The 19,293-nt window shown below is 50.6% G+C and overlaps 1 protein-coding gene across 1 annotated transcript; it reads left to right on the top strand.

Moving 5' to 3' along the window:
- The first annotated feature begins 4,507 nt into the window (after positions 1-4,507).
- Positions 4,508-7,471, top strand: LOC141486120 (uncharacterized). Its single transcript, XM_074183837.1, has 2 exons — positions 4,508-7,007; positions 7,101-7,471. Exons 1-2 carry the CDS (start codon positions 4,508-4,510, stop codon positions 7,469-7,471), a joined length of 2,871 nt encoding a protein of 956 aa, XP_074039938.1.
- The last annotated feature ends 11,822 nt before the right edge of the window (positions 7,472-19,293 follow it).

A 19,293-nucleotide genomic window follows, 5' to 3' on the forward strand; every position in this document is an offset into this window, starting at 1 on the left:
TTTTTAAATAGGGAAAAAGCTGATTTTATGGAAAATGGCTTTTTCAGTTAGCTAGATAGGGAAATCGTGCTTTCTTCAAAGAAGCATCGATAGAGATTCTTAGCAGCTATCGTTTGACACCTCGATCACGTTTCTAGTGCTCGTGGTTCAATTTTTATTAGCATTTGAGTTTGAAAAATGTAAGATTTTTCAAACGCATATTTTTGCAAGAAGGAATTGGAATATCGAGACGCGGCATAAGACTTTTTGTCTTAGGATGCTGAGATCTATATGAAATCAAGGAAAACGAAAATTCAGGTTTTTCGTGATTTTCCGAAGATTTCCGAGTGAGGCCGAAGACTGTTAGATTTCATTTATCGTACAACGCAAATTGAGGAAGCGAAACGAAACATGAAAAGAATGAGACAGAAACAGCGGCATATAGACGTCAATGGAAATTAGCAGAGCGGTATTCCTACTTCAAAGCCCAGCGCCTGCATAAAAACAGGTCGTAAACGCTGGCAAATCCATACGAAATGAGTTTTTTTTCGTAGTGGAACTATTGAAAGTAGGTCAGTCAGGATCGCATGGCTTTTGCGATCTCTGGTTGGCTGAAAGTGGCGCGGAAGAGAGCCCGTTTATTTAGGATAAATATGCGGAGTTCCGTGTCACGATAGTTAGTCGAAGTTTGAACACTTAGCGGGTAGCAGTGATTTTAAGAATCCGAAGATTTCTTAGAAGTTTCAAGTTGCGGTTAGGATTTTTTGAATGAATTCGTGTCTCTGGTTCTTTTCAGAACTAAATAGAGACAAAACACATCATTGGAGTCTTCAGGAAGCTGCGGTTAACACTATATAGCCAATTTGGAGGAATTTTTACTGGAATTTGGAATTCTCAGGATCCCTTGAAACCAAATCAGGATATATTAGTGGCTGGATATTTATTAGAGGAATTCCAGGACCGTGGACATTTTGGGAGCTGTTAAAACGGATACTGGAGCGGATTACTGGCTAAATATATTATTGTTGCACATAACCATACTTTACGTTTGTCCAGGTTCCTTTTGGCACCCCGCCGAAGGAAAGCAGCCCAAATCCTGCAAAGGAAGAGCAGGTCCCTACTAAAGTTGCTCGGTCTCACCCACCCGATCACCTTGCGGTGTTAAAGATCGAGGTGTTTAGAGATTAAACTCGAGAGGGTCAAGACATCATTAGTTACGTCCTTCGGGCGAACGACTCAACTTAACCGTTGGGACCTTTCCAGGACTTCGATACCTTTCCACCTAATCCTGCGAGCGGCCCTCATCCTAGGGTGCTGTTCAACCGCTAGGCTCCCCGTTCCTACATCACTAGCTCAGTTCACCCAGTAGGCCTTGGTTAGGAAAGTAGCTTTCGCGAACCAAGGGTGAACTTAAAAACATAGATTTCCGTGAATCCTACCCTCTGACTATTTCCTCGTCAGAGTCATATTAGGGACTTTTGAAATCAAAATGCAGACTAGGGCAAAACACGCGCGAGCGCAACTTGCCGAGAATACGCCAGTGCCAAATCGCGAGACCACAAGTTTCGGTCAAACTAACTTCCTGTCAGACATTTTTAGTCGCCTGAGTGCGACTCCTACGAGCCGACAAGGAACCCCTTTGGAATCTGGTTTCACAGGAAACAGTATTCCCAGAACTCCGGTAGGATCAGCCAGTCTGAGGCTAGGTTCTACTCACCGTTCTTTTTCAATAAACGAGGACATTAGTGCCTCTCCCTTGGTCGCAGAGCGACAAACCGTGGGCATTGGTGGTTTTTCGGCAAGCCGAATAATTCGAGAATTCGACAAGTCTCAAAGGACAAAGTCGTCCTCAAATCGCGATAAAACAACGCGAAATAGCATGTTGGAATTAAACCGCATTAGGGAAAATAAAACCTCGGCGATGAGAAGGATTGATCTCTTACATGCGGAAGTAGAACGTCAGGAGACGTTGCTACAGAAAACTGGACACCATCTCCGAGGAGATGCACCAGCTAGACCGCAAAGCGAACCCCAATTAGGGCTTCGCGCGATGTTATCCATGCGAGTACGATCCCCTATGCTGAGATCGGCTCCGAAACTACGAAATTCGCAATTTTGTTCCCAACCGGAACAAAAAGCAGAAATCGGAGATTTTTGCCGACGGCGAAAACCGGAAGGAGCGTTCCCTCCGAATCCGACAATTCTGCCTGAACGCGAGATAATGAGACACATGACGGAAGAGTTACCCACTTATGTGGTAACCAGGAGTCCGAAGATACACAGGGTGTACAGCCATCCTGTAGAAATCGCATGTGCACAGGAAATAGAGCCATTGTCGAACCCGACAAGAGATTCATGCTACGGACAGCGTTTTCAAAGCAACGAAGGCTTTGGAGATGCTGGCCACATGGAAATGGAACAAAGCGTCGAAGCACAGGTCGTCCGACGCCAGGCGTCGCGATGCCCCCAGGTCGGAGCATTTAGCGATCCCTGGGAGGAGAGGGGTGCGTTGCGCACAGGAGCGCCTCGCATCTTGAACCAGCTGGATACTGACGACCTAGCGGAAGCGCTAGGGGGTGGTGGAATGCCAGGGGGTCACCCTGAAGCCGAGAGAGGCTTGGGGGTGGCTTCATGGCGGGGTCAGTACCTCCAAAAGGAGTCATTTGTTCCAAGAGAGCTAACTGAAGCAAACCAACCTCCCGTCGTACTCAGACAGGAACTGAGTCCCAAAATCCCTGGGGCTCAGGTCTGGGAGGCCAGCCGGCCGTTACGGCGAACGGCACGCGCGGTCGGAGGGGGCGGAGTCGTAGGACACGCCCCCTCGATGCAAACCGACCCAGACGTAAGTGCTACCGGAGGACAACTTTTGTCGTGAAACAAAACTAGTTTGAAATTTCACGAGCCCCAGTATAAGGACCGCCCACTCAGAATGAACAATATGAAAACGCGGAAAAACATTGGTTTTCCCAAGATATTTCAGCTTAGTTTCGAAAATTAAGATATGAAATGTCGTTTCCTAAGCGATAGAAAAATCTTTTGCAAGATTAGTAGCTTTCGCTAATTTTTAAATAGGGAAAAAGCTGATTTTATGGAAAATGGCTTTTTCAGTTAGCTAGATAGGGAAATCGTGCTTTCTTCAAAGAAGCATCGATAGAGATTCTTAGCAGCTATCGTTTGATACCCCGATCACGTTTCCAGTGCTCGCGGTTCAATTGTTATTAGCATTTGAGTTCGAGAAATGTAAGATTTTTCAAACGCATATTTTTGCAAGAAGGAACAGGAATATCGAGACGCGGCATAAGACTTTTTGTCTTAGGATGCTGAGATCTATATGAAATCAAGGAAAACGAAAATTCAGGTTTTTCGTGATTTTCCGAAGATTTCCGAGTGAGGCCGAAGACTGTTAGATTTCATTTATCGTACAACGCAAATTGAGGAAGCGAAACGAAACATGAAAAGAATGAGACAGAAACAGCGGCATATAGACGTCAATGGAAATTAGCAGAGCGGTATTCCTACTTCAAAGCCCAGCGCCTGCATAAAAACAGGTCGTAAACGCTGGCAAATCCATACGAAATGAGTTTTTTTCGTAGTGGAACTATTGAAAGTAGGTCAGTCAGGATCGCACGGCTTTTGCGATCTCTGGTTGGCTGAAAGTGGCGCGGAAGAGAGCCCGTTTATTTAGGATAAATATGCGGAGTTCCGTGTCACGATAGTTAGTCGAAGTCAAAGTAGTGAACAAGTAACAACGATTTAAAATATCCGAAGATATTTTAAAAGTTTCAAGTTGCGGTCAGGATTTTTTGAATGAATTCGTGTCTCTGGTTCTTTTCAGAACTAAATAGAGACAAAACACATCATTGGAGTCATCAGGAAGCTGCGGTTAACACTATATAGCCAATTTGGAGGAATTTTCACTGGAATTTGGAATTCTCAGGATCCCTTGAAACCAAATCAGGATATATTAGTGGCTGGATATTTATTAGAGGAATTCCAGGACCGTGGATATTTTGGGAGCTGTTACAACGGATACTGGAGCAGATTATTGGTTAAATATATTATTGTTGCACATAACCATACTTTACGTTTGTCCAGGTTCCTTTTGGCACCCCGCCGAAGGAAAGCAGCCCAAATCCTGCAAAGGAAGAGCAGGTCCCTACTAAAGTTGCTCGGTCTCGCCCACCCGATCACCTTGCGGTGTTAAAGATCGAGGTGTTTAGAGATTAAACTCGAGAGGGTCAAGACATCATTAGTTACGTCCTTCGGGCGAACGACTCAACTTAACCGTTGGGACCTTTCCAGGACTTCGATACCTTTCCACCTAATCCTGCGAGCGGCCCTCATCCTAGGGTGCTGTTCAACCGTTAGGCTCCTTGTTCCTACATCACTAGCTCAGTTCACCCTGTAGGCCTTGGTTAGGAAAGTAGCTTTCGCGAACCAAGGGTGAACTTAAAAACATAGATTTCCGTGAATCCTACCCTCTGACTTTTTCCTCGTCAGAGTCATATTAGGGACTTTTGAAATCGAAATGCAGACTAGGGCAAGACAAGCGCGAGCGCAACTTGCCGAGAATACACCAATGCTAAACCGCGAGACCACAAGTTTCGGTCAACCCAGTTCCTTGTCAGACACGCTTAGCCGCCTGAGTGCGACTTCTACAAGCAGACGCGGAATCCCCCAGGAATCTGTTTTTGAAGGAAACAGTATTCCACGAACTCCGGTAGAGTGGGCCAGTCTGAGGTCTCACTCTACACAACGTACACTTTTCGTACACGAGGACACCAGTGCCTCCCCCGTGGTCGCAGAGCGACAAACCCTGAGCATTGGTGGTTTTTCCGCAAGTCGAGTAGCTAGAGAACTCGACATGTCACAAAGGACAGAGTCCTCAAATCGCGATAAAACCCCGCGAAATAGTGAAACAGTACTAAACCGTTTTAGGGCATTAAACACGCCGAACACACTTCGAATGGATCAAGAAACATTCGCAAGAGAACGACGGGAAATGCAACTCCGAGAAAATGGACATCGTCTCCGAGGAGAGGTGTTCACCAGGACCGGGAGCCCGCACCAGGCCAGCCTTCGTCAACTGCTCGAGATGCGAGCCGAGTTGACAACGCCAAGAACGGCCTCCCATCGAAAACATCCACAAAGCGAACCCCAATTAGGGTCTAGCAGGATGATAAATATGGAAACGCAATCTCCTATGTTGAGATCGGCTCCGAAAACGAGCCAACAGCGTTTTTCATCGGAACCGCAACAACCGGAACAAAACGAGATTTTTAACCGGCGGCAACAACCGGCAGGTTGTCTGCCTCTAGATTTGAGAGTTTTCCCCGAACGACAGGTTTTGAGCGGAAATATTGAGGCGGTGATACCTACGATTGTAGTGGAATCACCAAGGGTGAGATTTCACAGGGTGTACAGTCATCCTGTGACAACCGTAACCCGAGAAATGTCGAAGCCATTGTCAACCCCGACAAGGGAATCATGCCATGGACAGCGTTTCCAAAGCAAAGAAGGCTTTGGAGACGCTGGCCACCAGGAATACGAACGAAGCGTCGAAGCAAGGGTCGTCCGACGCCAGGCGTCGCGATGCCCCCAGGGGGAAGCATTTAGCGATCCCTGGGACGAGGGGGGTGCGTTGCGCACAGGAGCGCCTCGCACTTCGAACGAGCTGGATACTGACGACCCAGCGGAAGCGCTGGGGGGTGGAGGAATGCCAGGGGGTCACCCTGAAGCCGGGAGAGGCTTGGGGGTGGCTTCATGGCGGGGTCAGTACCTCCACACCAATGTGGAAGAGCAAGCTGAAGCAACACAACCTCCCGTTGCACCCAGGCGAGAACTGAGTCCTGAAATCCCAGGGACTCAGGTCTGGGAGGCCAGCCGGCCGCAGCAACGAGAAGGGGTAAATCTAATGCACGGGGGCGGAGTCGTGGGACACGCCCCCCGAGGCGTCGTTACCGCCGACCGCTTTTACCCCCCCGGCGGACATGTCGCCCAACGTAAGAGGCTGGAGCACGAGGACGTGCTCAGGAAGGCCAGAGAGCTTACCCGAACCCGCGAGAGGGAGACAATGGCGGAACAGCAACGGGTTGTGTGTAATCCCGAGTTTATCAAAAACACTCTGGCGCCTAACAGCAACAATTTAGTAAACCAGTACTGGGCGGGTACTGAAGATGTACGAGAGGTACGAAACCTCGAAAACATGCAGAGGGGAGGATTGTCAATCCAGAGAGGGTGCGAGACAGCTGAAGGGGGTGCACAGGAGCTGCAACCCTCAGGAGCTAGCGCACGAGTGCCATTGACAATACCAACCAAACAGCCGGAAGTTGAAATACTGGAAGAAGTCAAACCAGCAGATAGAATGGAAGAACTGTTCACCCGATTGGTGACGGTTCTAGAAAATCGCCAAGAGCCGCAGAGAGATGCGGAAAGCGATTCCCAACTAGGGAAGAATGTGAAAACCCCTTTACCGTCGTTCAGCGGACTGGACAACGAGGACCCAAGGGAGTTTTGTAAGAAAGCTGAGGAACAGCTGAGCGGCTTACACCCTTCAGTATGGGCCACGACGGCCGGACAATGGCTGAAGGGAGCGGCTGCACAATGGTTCACACCCTACAAGAATATGACCCTGGATTGGGCATTTTTCACTAATCGCCTACAGGAGCGATTTAACAACGAACTCTTGGTGAGCTCACTGGAGAGTAATTTATACGGGGTGGACCAAAAACGCGGAGAATCAGTGACTTCGTTCATATTGAATAAGCTTGGGCTAGCCAGGAGGCTATACCCAGAGATGAGTGAACAAAGGATTGTCCAGTTAATATTAAATCGAATGTGCTCGGAGGTGAAGGTCCACCTTCAACTCCACACGTTCACAAGCGTCGAAGAACTGACCCAGAAGGCAGTGGCCGTTGAGTCACTGCTAAGAGGCAGTGTTAATAATAATAGCAATGGCACAATACAGCGAAACTACCACGAGGACAGAGAGCCTCGTCGTAGCAACGGGGGAAATTACAACAAAGGGGGTCAAAGAGCGGACCCGCCTAAGAATAACCACAACGAGGACAGAGGGCCTCGTCGTGGCAACGATGGACGAAATAGAGGCTGGGACAAAGGAGGTCAAAGAGAGGACTCGTCCCAACAACCTCGATGGCGGCAGGAGCCGATAGGGGCCAGCAAGAGCCCAGAAAACAGGAACATTGGTGGCAACAGACCAAGTGAGGGCAGGCCAGTACCCTCGTCAGGGTGTTCGGTCTGTAAAGGACCCCACTGGGCCCGAGATTGCCCAAAGCAACGGCAGACGACTGCCAATAGCAACGGAAAGAGATACCAGGCGAATGTCAAGCCTGATGGGAATACCGTCGCGCGGGTGGTCGAAGCGACTAGGCCGCGCGACAGCAGCAAGGAACAGCAGAAGCCGTCGGGAAACGCCAGCGGGGGCTGCAAGGGGGCTCCCGAGGGCGGCTCCAAGGCGAAGGGCAGGCAGTGAATACACTGTCTGTCAAGGAGCGAGCACGTCCCGAGGGATGTGCTCCAACGATGGTGGAAGGACCACCCAACGAGGGAAGGCAGGACAAATCGGGGAGATTTGCACCTGGACCGCCGGCGGGCGTTAAACGCGAAATTGTCGAAAAACAGCTGGGGGCTGGAGAGCTCAAGCTGGAACCGCCGGCGGGCGTTAAACGTGGAAAGATAGTCGGAAAACAGCTGGGGGCTGGAAAGCTCAAGCTGGAACCGCCGGCGGGCGTTAAACGCGGAAACGTTGTCGAAAAGCAGCCGGGGGCTGGAAAGCTCAAGCTGGAACCGCCGGCGGGCGTTAAACGCAGAAACGTAGTATTGGACCAGGTAGGAGCTGGCAAGCTCAAGCCTGGATCGCCGACGGGCGCTAAACGTGAAAACAGGGAAACCCAGAACAAGGCCAAGGGACTTAGTTCTGGTGGATCAGGTGGCCAAAACCAGGAGGGGCCAATGGGACCCAGATCTGGCAGGTCAGGTGGCCAAAATTTTGAAAACCCAATAGGACTCAGGTCCGAAGGGTTAGTAGGCCATACCGTCAGGGAAAGCCAGACTGAGCCAAGTGGACTCAAGTCTGGTGGACCAGCAAGTCGAGCTGAGGGTGTGGAAGAACAGGACAGGTTGGAGAAACCTGTGCCTGCCACGCAGGAACCCATCGGCACGAGGACGGATCAACAAGTGGAAAGGGAGGTACCCGGACCACAAGAAAGCGGCACAGCGGTGCCTGAAGCAGCAGTGTCAGAAGACGAGAAAGCAGCACGAAGACAGAGGCTGGAAAAAATTATTCGTCGGGTCGGAGAGGCGAGTAAGATGTTACGAGGTATGTTCTCGAAAAGGCAACTTGTTGTCTTGGACAGGCTGAAGTCCTGCGAAGGAGGCATACCTCAAAGCAGGAAAGGAGCCCTTCCAGAAAGGAAGAACAGCTTCACAGCTGTGCTCCCAACCCGCAAACATGACAGAGCGATTGTGGAGCGAAACCAAAGAGAGTTGAGAGAACGGGAGCTGATGTGTGCCACAGGCGTTTTCAGTGTACCTAGGATGGGTACTGGAACTGGAAGCGTGACTGGTAGTCGAAGTCGAGTGGACTCAGGTCTGGTCATTCAGCGAGCAGCAGATGTCGGGGGAATCCTGTGTGACGGAAACCCTCGGCCAACGATTCAGCTGGGGGCTGATGCTGGGGGAATCCTGTGTGACGGAAACCCTCAGCCAACGAGATGCAAAGCCGAACCCAGGTGCGCGCAAACCCTGAGGGGTCCCTGCCCGGCCAGCAAGGGGGACGCACAGCAGCAGCAGGCAGAAGTAGTGGCCAGGCAAACCCAGGGAGGTCCCTGCCTCGCCGAAACTACGGACGCACGCAACCAGGCACAGGCAGAGGGTAAGCAAACCAAAGGTGGTCCCTGCTTTCCCGGAGAAGCCGCAGCCGACAACCAGGCGGAAGCAGCGGCCAGGCAAACCCAGGGAGGTCCCTGCCTCGCCCAGACTGCGGAAGCCGACACAGAGGTGGAAGGGGAAGCCGAGCAAACCCCGAGAGGTCCCTGCTCCGCCAAGACCCTAGAAGCCAATAGTAGACCAATGACAGACCTAGAGGAGTTCATTTTGACAGATCCACTGGGTAGTGGATATCGGCGAAAGCATGCGGAAGCTACCCTGAAGTTCTCAATGAAACCGATCTCGGAAGGTAGTAGCGACACGATTGCGAAGCAGCGCCGACACCAGGCAAGGACAGATGCAGCGATTGCTGAACCAAACCCGAAGGAGCCGAAGGAGCGGCAGCCGAAGTGCGTTACAGGCACAACCGGTGTATCCAGGAGTGGTACGAAAGCCGGGGGTGTGACTGGTAGTTGTAGTCAAGGGGAGGGACCCTTGACTGGTTCACAAGGAAGTGGACCTTTGCGGCGAACGCGCACGGAAACTGGAAACCGTTACCTAATGACGCCGATCCTGAAAGGCGGTAGCAATGTAATCGGGAATCTGCATCGAAAATTGCCGAAGATAGATGCAGCGATTACGAGGTTTACCAAACCGAACCTACAGGAGCTGAAGAAGCGAGAGTTGGCGTGCGTTACAGGCACGCCCGGCGTATCCATGAGGGGTACATATGCTGGGTGTGTGACTGGTAGTAGTCAAGAGGACCCAGGTCAGGTCGACAAGGAGGTAGGAGCTGTTAGAGGGACCCTGCAAGAAGGCAGCCCTCAGCAGACTCGAAGGAGTACCCAGAGTGGTACAGAAGCCGAACCAGCAGTCGCGCAAACCCTGAGAGGTCCCTGCCCGGCTGACAGTGAAGAGGCACAGCAGCGAGGTGGTACTAGACTGCTCGGTAGTACTCTAGGCCACCAGGCGGAAGTAGCGGCCAGGCATACCCAGAGAGGTCCCTGCCTCGCCCAGGCTACGGAAGCCCCTAGACAGGCGGAAGCAGAGGCCAGGCATACCCAGGGGGGTCACTGCCTCGCCGGATCTGCGGAAGCAACCAGTGGGACAGCGGGTGCGCCCAGGAACGTGCAACGTGAAAGCGACCCCTGTTCAGAGGCGAAAGGGGAGGCCGAGTATACCCAGAGAGGTCCCTGCCCCGCCGTGAACCCGGAAGCCAATCAGAGACCAAGGAATGACCTACAGGAGACCCTTTTGGCTGGTTCACTGAAAAGTGAATCCTTTAGACGAACGCGCACTGAAGCCGGCTCGAACCTTCTAATGAAGCCGATCCTGTATAGTGAAGGCGCGGTGAACTATATTGGAGACATTTGGTTGCAGCGGAACGACGCAGCGAGGGAGTTGAAGCAGCCCAAGGCACTGGTGCACAGTGGGGGTTCGCCGAGGCTTCTGCGTCGAACTGCGGGGCCGGACGCTCACGGTGGGAGCCTCGTCTGGAACGAGGACTGTCTACCAGGGCGCTCTTGGCCGGCAACGCACGAGGCCGAAGGCGGTACTGCTTTGAAAGCAAGAGATACCAGCCGGAAGCCGGAGCGGACTGTCCACTGGGGCGCCAGTGAATGGATACTCGAAGCAGCGGGACAGCCCACCCAAACGACATGGAGACCGGAATATCTAGGACATGTCATCACCGAAGATGTAGGATGCCTACTATCAGAGGAGTACCTACTTCCTGAGGTGACCCTGGAACAATTGCCAGAGAAATTGGCAGAAGAGATACCAAGAAGCGGATGGGTGGACCGACTGCCAAGCAGGCACAAGAGGCCCCATCTGGAAGGTATTGAAGATCTGGCACAACGCGCAGTCGTGCCGAAGAATATGAAGAGGAGGAAAGGCTTACCACCCGAAGAGGTAGCCTGGACTCCAGGAGAACCACCTGGAAAAACAGGAAATGGAATGGGATCGGTATGGAAAAGGACCGAACCAAACACACGAGAACCCATGACAAATGCTGAAGAAGCAATTGAGGGAACCATGCAATGTAGAAGATGGAATTCCCTACAGAAGATGACCGGAGAAATACCGGCGAACATACTTCTAGGCTATACTCCTCCCAGACCAGGAGACTGGAGTATACCTAGCCGACGAGGACCCCTACTAGAGCAACTCGCAGCCAGAGTTGAGAGAATTGAAAAGGTGAAGCGCCTTGACAGGACCGTGAAGGCTAGCCTGCAGCACACCAAGGAGTTGGTGATAGCCGCGAAGGGGCGAACCTGCCATCGGTTTGTCAAGGGCGCGGACACGTCTTCGGCAGAAGATCGTGAACCACCTGGAGGACAAGCAGCAGAGAAAGTAGAGGGGAGAAAACCCCAAGAAATAGACAGGGCGGATCTGCAGGAGGGGCCTGCGGAGAAGTCCGAAGGCCAGCGACGATTCACGGGTGAGCGTCGTGTCGGAGACCGACGAAAATCCCGAGTCATATCGCTCGAACCCGATAGCATGCAACGCGATCAGAGCCAAGCTGCGACGAGGGAAGACCTGCAGAAGGTGTACCCTGCAGCAACGGGGGACGGTGACAGCGATAGTGACGATGAATGCGCCGGACCTAGGGTGATAGTGACCAGAGCCCTGGTACACTAGAACCCTGTGAGCGGAACAAGTACTGTCCTATTGGGGCCATGGCGGCGTGCCAAGACAGGAACCTTTTTTAAAGGAGGGGGGTGTCGTGAAACAAAACTAGTTTGAAATTTCACGAGCCCCAGTATAAGGACCGCCCACTCAGAATGAACAATATGAAAACGCGGAAAAACATTGGTTTTCCCAAGATATTTCAGCTTAGTTTCGAAAATTAAGATATGAAATGTCGTTTCCTAAGCGATAGAAAAATCTTTTGCAAGATTAGTAGCTTTCGCTAATTTTTAAATAGGGAAAAAGCTGATTTTATGGAAAATGGCTTTTTCAGTTAGCTAGATAGGGAAATCGTGCTTTCTTCAAAGAAGCATCGATAGAGATTCTTAGCAGCTATCGTTTGATACCCCGATCACGTTTCCAGTGCTCGCGGTTCAATTGTTATTAGCATTTGAGTTCGAAAAATGTAAGATTTTTCAAACGCATATTTTTGCAAGAAGGAACAGGAATATCGAGACGCGGCATAAGACTTTTTGTCTTAGGATGCTGAGATCTATATGAAATCAAGGAAAACGAAAATTCAGGTTTTTCGTGATTTTCCGAAGATTTCCGAGTGAGGCCGAAGACTGTTAGATTTCATTTATCGTACAACGCAAATTGAGGAAGCGAAACGAAACATGAAAAGAATGAGACAGAAACAGCGGCATATAGACGTCAATGGAAATTAGCAGAGCGGTATTCCTACTTCAAAGCCCAGCGCCTGCATAAAAACAGGTCGTAAACGCTGGCAAATCCATACGAAATGAGTTTTTTTCGTAGTGGAACTATTGAAAGTAGGTCAGTCAGGATCGCACGGCTTTTGCGATCTCTGGTTGGCTGAAAGTGGCGCGGAAGAGAGCCCGTTTATTTAGGATAAATATGCGGAGTTCCGTGTCACGATAGTTAGTCGAAGTCAAAGTAGTGAACAAGTAACAACGATTTAAAATATCCGAAGATATTTTAAAAGTTTCAAGTTGCGGTCAGGATTTTTTGAATGAATTCGTGTCTCTGGTTCTTTTCAGAACTAAATAGAGACAAAACACATCATTGGAGTCATCAGGAAGCTGCGGTTAACACTATATAGCCAATTTGGAGGAATTTTCACTGGAATTTGGAATTCTCAGGATCCCTTGAAACCAAATCAGGATATATTAGTGGCTGGATATTTATTAGAGGAATTCCAGGACCGTGGATATTTTGGGAGCTGTTACAACGGATACTGGAGCAGATTATTGGTTAAATATATTATTGTTGCACATAACCATACTTTACGTTTGTCCAGGTTCCTTTTGGCACCCCGCCGAAGGAAAGCAGCCCAAATCCTGCAAAGGAAGAGCAGGTCCCTACTAAAGTTGCTCGGTCTCGCCCACCCGATCACCTTGCGGTGTTAAAGATCGAGGTGTTTAGAGATTAAACTCGAGAGGGTCAAGACATCATTAGTTACGTCCTTCGGGCGAACGACTCAACTTAACCGTTGGGACCTTTCCAGGACTTCGATACCTTTCCACCTAATCCTGCGAGCGGCCCTCATCCTAGGGTGCTGTTCAACCGTTAGGCTCCTTGTTCCTACATCACTAGCTCAGTTCACCCTGTAGGCCTTGGTTAGGAAAGTAGCTTTCGCGAACCAAGGGTGAACTTAAAAACATAGATTTCCGTGAATCCTACCCTCTGACTATTTCCTCGTCAGAGTCATATTAGGGACTTTTGAAATCGAAATGCAGACTAGGGCAAGACAAGCGCGAGCGCAACTTGCCGAGAATACACCAATGCTAAACCGCGAGACCACAAGTTTCGGTCAACCCAGTTCCTTGTCAGACACGCTTAGCCGCCTGAGTGCGACTTCTACAAGCAGACGCGGAATCCCCCAGGAATCTGTTTTTGAAGGAAACAGTATTCCACGAACTCCGGTAGAGTGGGCCAGTCTGAGGTCTCACTCTACACAACGTACACTTTTCGTACACGAGGACACCAGTGCCTCCCCCGTGGTCGCAGAGCGACAAACCCTGAGCATTGGTGGTTTTTCCGCAAGTCGAGTAGCTAGAGAACTCGACATGTCACAAAGGACAGAGTCCTCAAATCGCGATAAAACCCCGCGAAATAGTGAAACAGTACTAAACCGTTTTAGGGCATTAAACACGCCGAACACACTTCGAATGGATCAAGAAACATTCGCAAGAGAACGACGGGAAATGCAACTCCGAGAAAATGGACATCGTCTCCGAGGAGAGGTGTTCACCAGGACCGGGAGCCCGCACCAGGCCAGCCTTCGTCAACTGCTCGAGATGCGAGCCGAGTTGACAACGCCAAGAACGGCCTCCCATCGAAAACATCCACAAAGCGAACCCCAATTAGGGTCTAGCAGGATGATAAATATGGAAACGCAATCTCCTATGTTGAGATCGGCTCCGAAAACGAGCCAACAGCGTTTTTCATCGGAACCGCAACAACCGGAACAAAACGAGATTTTTAACCGGCGGCAACAACCGGCAGGTTGTCTGCCTCTAGATTTGAGAGTTTTCCCCGAACGACAGGTTTTGAGCGGAAATATTGAGGCGGTGATACCTACGATTGTAGTGGAATCACCAAGGGTGAGATTTCACAGGGTGTACAGTCATCCTGTGACAACCGTAACCCGAGAAATGTCGAAGCCATTGTCAACCCCGACAAGGGAATCATGCCATGGACAGCGTTTCCAAAGCAAAGAAGGCTTTGGAGACGCTGGCCACCAGGAATACGAACGAAGCGTCGAAGCAAGGGTCGTCCGACGCCAGGCGTCGCGATGCCCCCAGGGGGAAGCATTTAGCGATCCCTGGGACGAGGGGGGTGCGTTGCGCACAGGAGCGCCTCGCACTTCGAACGAGCTGGATACTGACGACCCAGCGGAAGCGCTGGGGGGTGGAGGAATGCCAGGGGGTCACCCTGAAGCCGGGAGAGGCTTGGGGGTGGCTTCATGGCGGGGTCAGTACCTCCACACCAATGTGGAAGAGCAAGCTGAAGCAACACAACCTCCCGTTGCACCCAGGCGAGAACTGAGTCCTGAAATCCCAGGGACTCAGGTCTGGGAGGCCAGCCGGCCGCAGCAACGAGAAGGGGTAAATCTAATGCACGGGGGCGGAGTCGTGGGACACGCCCCCCGAGGCGTCGTTACCGCCGACCGCTTTTACCCCCCGGAGGACACTTTGTCGTGAAACAAAACTAGTTTGAAATTTCACGAGCTCCAGTATAAGGACCGCCCACTGAGAATGAACAATACGAAAACGCGGAAAAACATTGGTTTTCCCAAGATATTTCAGCTTAGTTTCGAAAATTAAGTTATGAAATGTCGTTTCCTAAGCGATAGAAAAATCTTTTGCAAGATTAGTAGCTTTCGCTAATTTTTAAATAGGGAAAAAGCTGATTTTATGGAAAATGGCTTTTTCAGTTAGCTAGATAGGGAAATCGTGCTTTCTTCAAAGAAGCATCGATAGAGATTCTTAGCAGCTATCGTTTGATACCTCGATCACGTTTCCAGTGCTCGCGGTTCAATTTTTATTAGCATTTGAGTTCGAAAAATGTAAGATTTTTCAAACGCATATTTTTGCAAGAAGGAATAGGAATATCGAGACGCGGCATAAGACTTTTTGTCTCAGGATGCTGAGTTCTATATGAAATCAAGGAAAACGAAAATTAAGGTTTTTCGTGATTTTCCGAAGATTTCCGAGTGAGGCCGAAGACTGTTAGATTTCATTTATCGTACAACGCAAATTGAGGAAGCGAAACGAAACATGAAAAGAATGAGACAGAAACAGCGGCATATAGACGTCAATGGAAACGAGCAGAGCGGTATTCCTACTTCAAAGCCCAGCGCCTGCATAAAAACAGGTCGTAAACGCTGGCAAATCCATACGAAATGAGTTTTTTTCGTAGTGGAACTATTGAAAGTAGGTCAGTCAGGATCGCACGGCTTTTGCGATCTCTGGTTGGCTGAAAGTGGCGCGGAAGAGAGCCCGTTTATTTAGGATAAATATGCGGAGTTCCGTGTCACGATAGTTAGTCGAAGTTTGAACACTTAGCGGGTAGCAGTGATTTTAAGAATCCGAAGATTTCTTAGAAGTTTCAAGTTGCGGTTAGGAATTTTTGAATGAATTCGTGTCTCTGGTTCTTTTCAGAACTAAATAGAGACAAAACACATCATTGGAGTCTTCAGGAAGCTGCGGTTAACACTATATAGCCAATTTGGAGGAATTTTTACTGGAATTTGGAATTCTCAGGATCCCTTGAAACCAAATCAGGATATATTAGTGGCTGGATATTTATTAGAGGAATTCCAGGACCGTGGATATTTTGGGAGCTGTTAAAACGGATACTGGAGCAGATTACTGGTTGAATATATTATTGTTGCACATAACCATACTTTACGTTTGTCCAGGTTCCTTTTGGCACCCCGCCGAAGGAAAGCAGCCCAAATCCTGCAAAGGAAGAGCAGGTCCCTACTAAAGTTGCTCGGTCTCACCCACCCGATCACCTTGCGGTGTTAAAGATCGAGGTGTTTAGAGATTAAACTCGAGAGGGTCAAGACATCATTAGTTACGTCCTTCGGGCGAACGACTCAACTTAACCGTTGGGACCTTTCCAGGACTTCGATACCTTTCCACCTAATCCTGCGAGCGGCCCTCATCCTAGGGTGCTGTTCAACCGCTAGGCTCCTTGTTCCTACATCACTAGCTCAGTTCACCCTGTAGGCCTTGGTTAGGAAAGTAGCTTTCGCGAACCAAGGGTGAACTTAAAAACATAGATTTCCGTGAATCCTACCCTCTGACTATTTCCTCGTCAGAGTCATATTAGGGACTTTTGAAATCGAAATGCAGACTAGGGCAAGACACGCGCGAGCGCAGCTTGCAGAAAATACATCAGTGCCAAATCGCGAGACCACAATTTTCGGTCACAAAAATCCTTTGTCAGACAATTTTAGCCGCCTGAGTGCGACTTCGACGAGCCGACAAGGAACCCCTATGGAATCTGGTTTCACAGGAATCAGTATTCCGAGAACTCCAGTAGGACCAGCCAGTCTGAGGCTAGGTTCTACTCACCGTTCTTTTTCAATAAACGAGGACATCAGTGCCTCTCCCTTGGTCGCAGAGCGACAAACCGTGGGCATTGGTGGTTTTTCGGCAAGACGAATAGATAGAGAATTCGACACGCCACAAAGGACAGAGTCCTCAAAACGCGATAATAACTCGGCTTATCAAACAGTATTAAACCGCATTAGGGAATTTAATACACCTCAGAGTCGACGAAACAGCATTTTCCAGGAGGAAAATACACCGTTTTTCCAGGAGGAAACGACGTAGGAAAACGTCAGGAGACGTCACTACAAGAAACCGGACATCATCTCCGAGGAGGTGCACCGGCTAGGCCGCAAAGCGAACCCCAATTAGGGCTTCGCGCGATGCTAGCGATGCGAGCACGATCTCCTATGCTGAGATCGGCTCCGAAACTACGAAATTCGCAATTTTGTTCCCAACCGGAACAAAAAGCAGAAATCGGAGATTTTTGCCGACGGCGAAAACCGGAAGGAGCGTTCCCTCCGAATCCGATAATTCTGCCTGAACGCGAGATAATAAGACACATGACGGAAGAGTTACCCACTTATGTGGTAACCAGGAGTCCGAAGATACACAGGGTGTACAGCCATCCTGTAGAAATCGCATGTGCACAGGAAATAGAGCCATTGTCGAACCCGACAAGAGATTCATGCTACGGACAGCGTTTTCAAAGCAACGAAGGCTTTGGAGATGCTGGCCACATGGACATGGAACAAAGCGTCGAAGCACAGGTCGTCCGACGCCAGGTGTCGCGATGCCCCCAGGTCGGAGCATTTAGCGATCCCTGGGAGGAGAGGGGTGCGTTGCGCACAGGAGCGCCTCGCATCCTGAACCAGCTGGATACTGACGACCTAGCGGAAGCGCTAGGGGGTGGTGGAATGCCAGGGGGTCACCCTGAAGCCGAGAGAGGCTTGGGGGTGGCTTCATGGCGGGGTCAGTACCTCCAAAAGGAGTCATTTGTTCCAAGAGAGCTAACTGAAGCAAACCAACCTCCCGTCGTACTCAGACAGGAACTGAGTCCCAAAATCCCTGGGGCTCAGGTCTGGGAGGCCAGCCGGCCGTTACGGCGAACGGTACGCGCGGTCGGAGGGGGCGGAGTCGTCGGACACGCCCCCTCGAGGCAAATCGACCGAGACGTAAGGGTTACCGGAGGACATGTCGCCCAAAGTGTGGGGCTGGAGCACGAGGACGTGCCCAGGAAGGCCAGAAGGCCAACCCGAATTCACGAGGGGGAGACAATGGCAGAGCGGGTTGTGTGTGATCCCGAATTGTTCAAAAACACTCTGGCGCCTAACATCAACGTTTTCAATGACCAGTACTGGGCGGGTACTGATGACGTACATGAGGTACGAAACTCCGTTCAGGCGGAAATTAGGCAAAGGAGAGGGTGCGGGATAGCTGAAGAGGGTGCATGGGGAATGCAACCCCCACGAGCTGACGCACGAGTGCCATTGCTGCAAACAACCGGACAACAGGAAGTTGATAAACCGGCCGATAAAATGGAAGAATTGTTCACCCGATTGGTGACGGTTCTGGAGAGTCGCAGAGAGCCACAGAGAGGTTCGGAAAGCGATTCTCAAATTTCGAAAAAGGTCAAGGTGCCTTCTCCTACCTTTAGCGGACTGGAGAATGAGGACCCCTTTGACTTTTGTAAGAAAGCTGAAGAGCAGCTTTTGGAATTACACCCTTCAGTGTGGGTAGCGACAGCCGGACAGTGGCTGAAAGGCGCAGCAGCGCAATGGTTCACGCCCTACAGGAATATGACCCTGGATTGGGCATTTTTCACAAACCGTTTACAAGAGCGTTTTGACAATGAACTCTTGGTGAGTTCATTGGAAAGCAGCTTGTACGGAGTGGGCCAGAAAAAGGGCGAATCCATAACGTCTTTCATATTGAACAAATTGGGTCTAGCCAGGAGGCTATACCCGGAGATGGAAGAACGAAGGATCGTTCAATTAATAATGAATAGGATGCGTGCAGAGGTGAAGGTTCACCTCCAACTGCACACATTCACCACCATTGAAGAACTGACCCAGAAGGCAGTGGCTGTGGAGTCACTGCTAAGAGGCAGTGTTAAGGAAAATAGCAGTGGCACAAATTGTCGAAACTACTACGAGGACAGAGAGCCTCGTCGTAGCAACGCGGGAAGCCACGACAAAGGGGGTCAAAGAATGGACCCGCCTAAACTAAACCACAACGAGGACAGAGGGCCTCGTCGTGGCATCGATGGAAGAAATAGAGGATGGGACAAAGGAGGCCGAAGAGAGGACTCGCCCCAACAACCTCGTCAGCGGCAGGAGCCGATCGGGGCTAGCAAGAGCCCGGAAATCAGGAATGCAGGAGGCAACAGACCAGGGGAGGGCAGGCCAGCACCCTCATCAGGGTGTCTGGTCTGCAAAGGACCTCACTGGGTCCGAGATTGCCCGAAGCAACGGCAGACGACTGCCAATAGTGATGGAAAGCGATACCAGGCGAAGACAAAGCCTGATGGGAATGCAGTCGCGCGGGTGGTCGAAGCGACTCGACCGCGCGACAGCAATAAGGAACAGCAGAAGCCGTCGGGAAACGCCAGCGGGGGCTGCAAGGGGGCTCCCGAGGGCGGCTCCAAAGCGAAGGGCAGGCAGTGAACACACTGTCTGTCAAGGAGCGAGCACGTCCTGAGGGATGTGCTCCCACG

This window comes from Leptinotarsa decemlineata, unplaced genomic scaffold, assembly GCF_025532065.1.
Source record: "Leptinotarsa decemlineata unplaced genomic scaffold, Ldec_3_MD MMD2_tig00026347_RagTag_RagTag, whole genome shotgun sequence".
Classification (NCBI taxonomy): domain Eukaryota; kingdom Metazoa; phylum Arthropoda; class Insecta; order Coleoptera; family Chrysomelidae; genus Leptinotarsa; species Leptinotarsa decemlineata.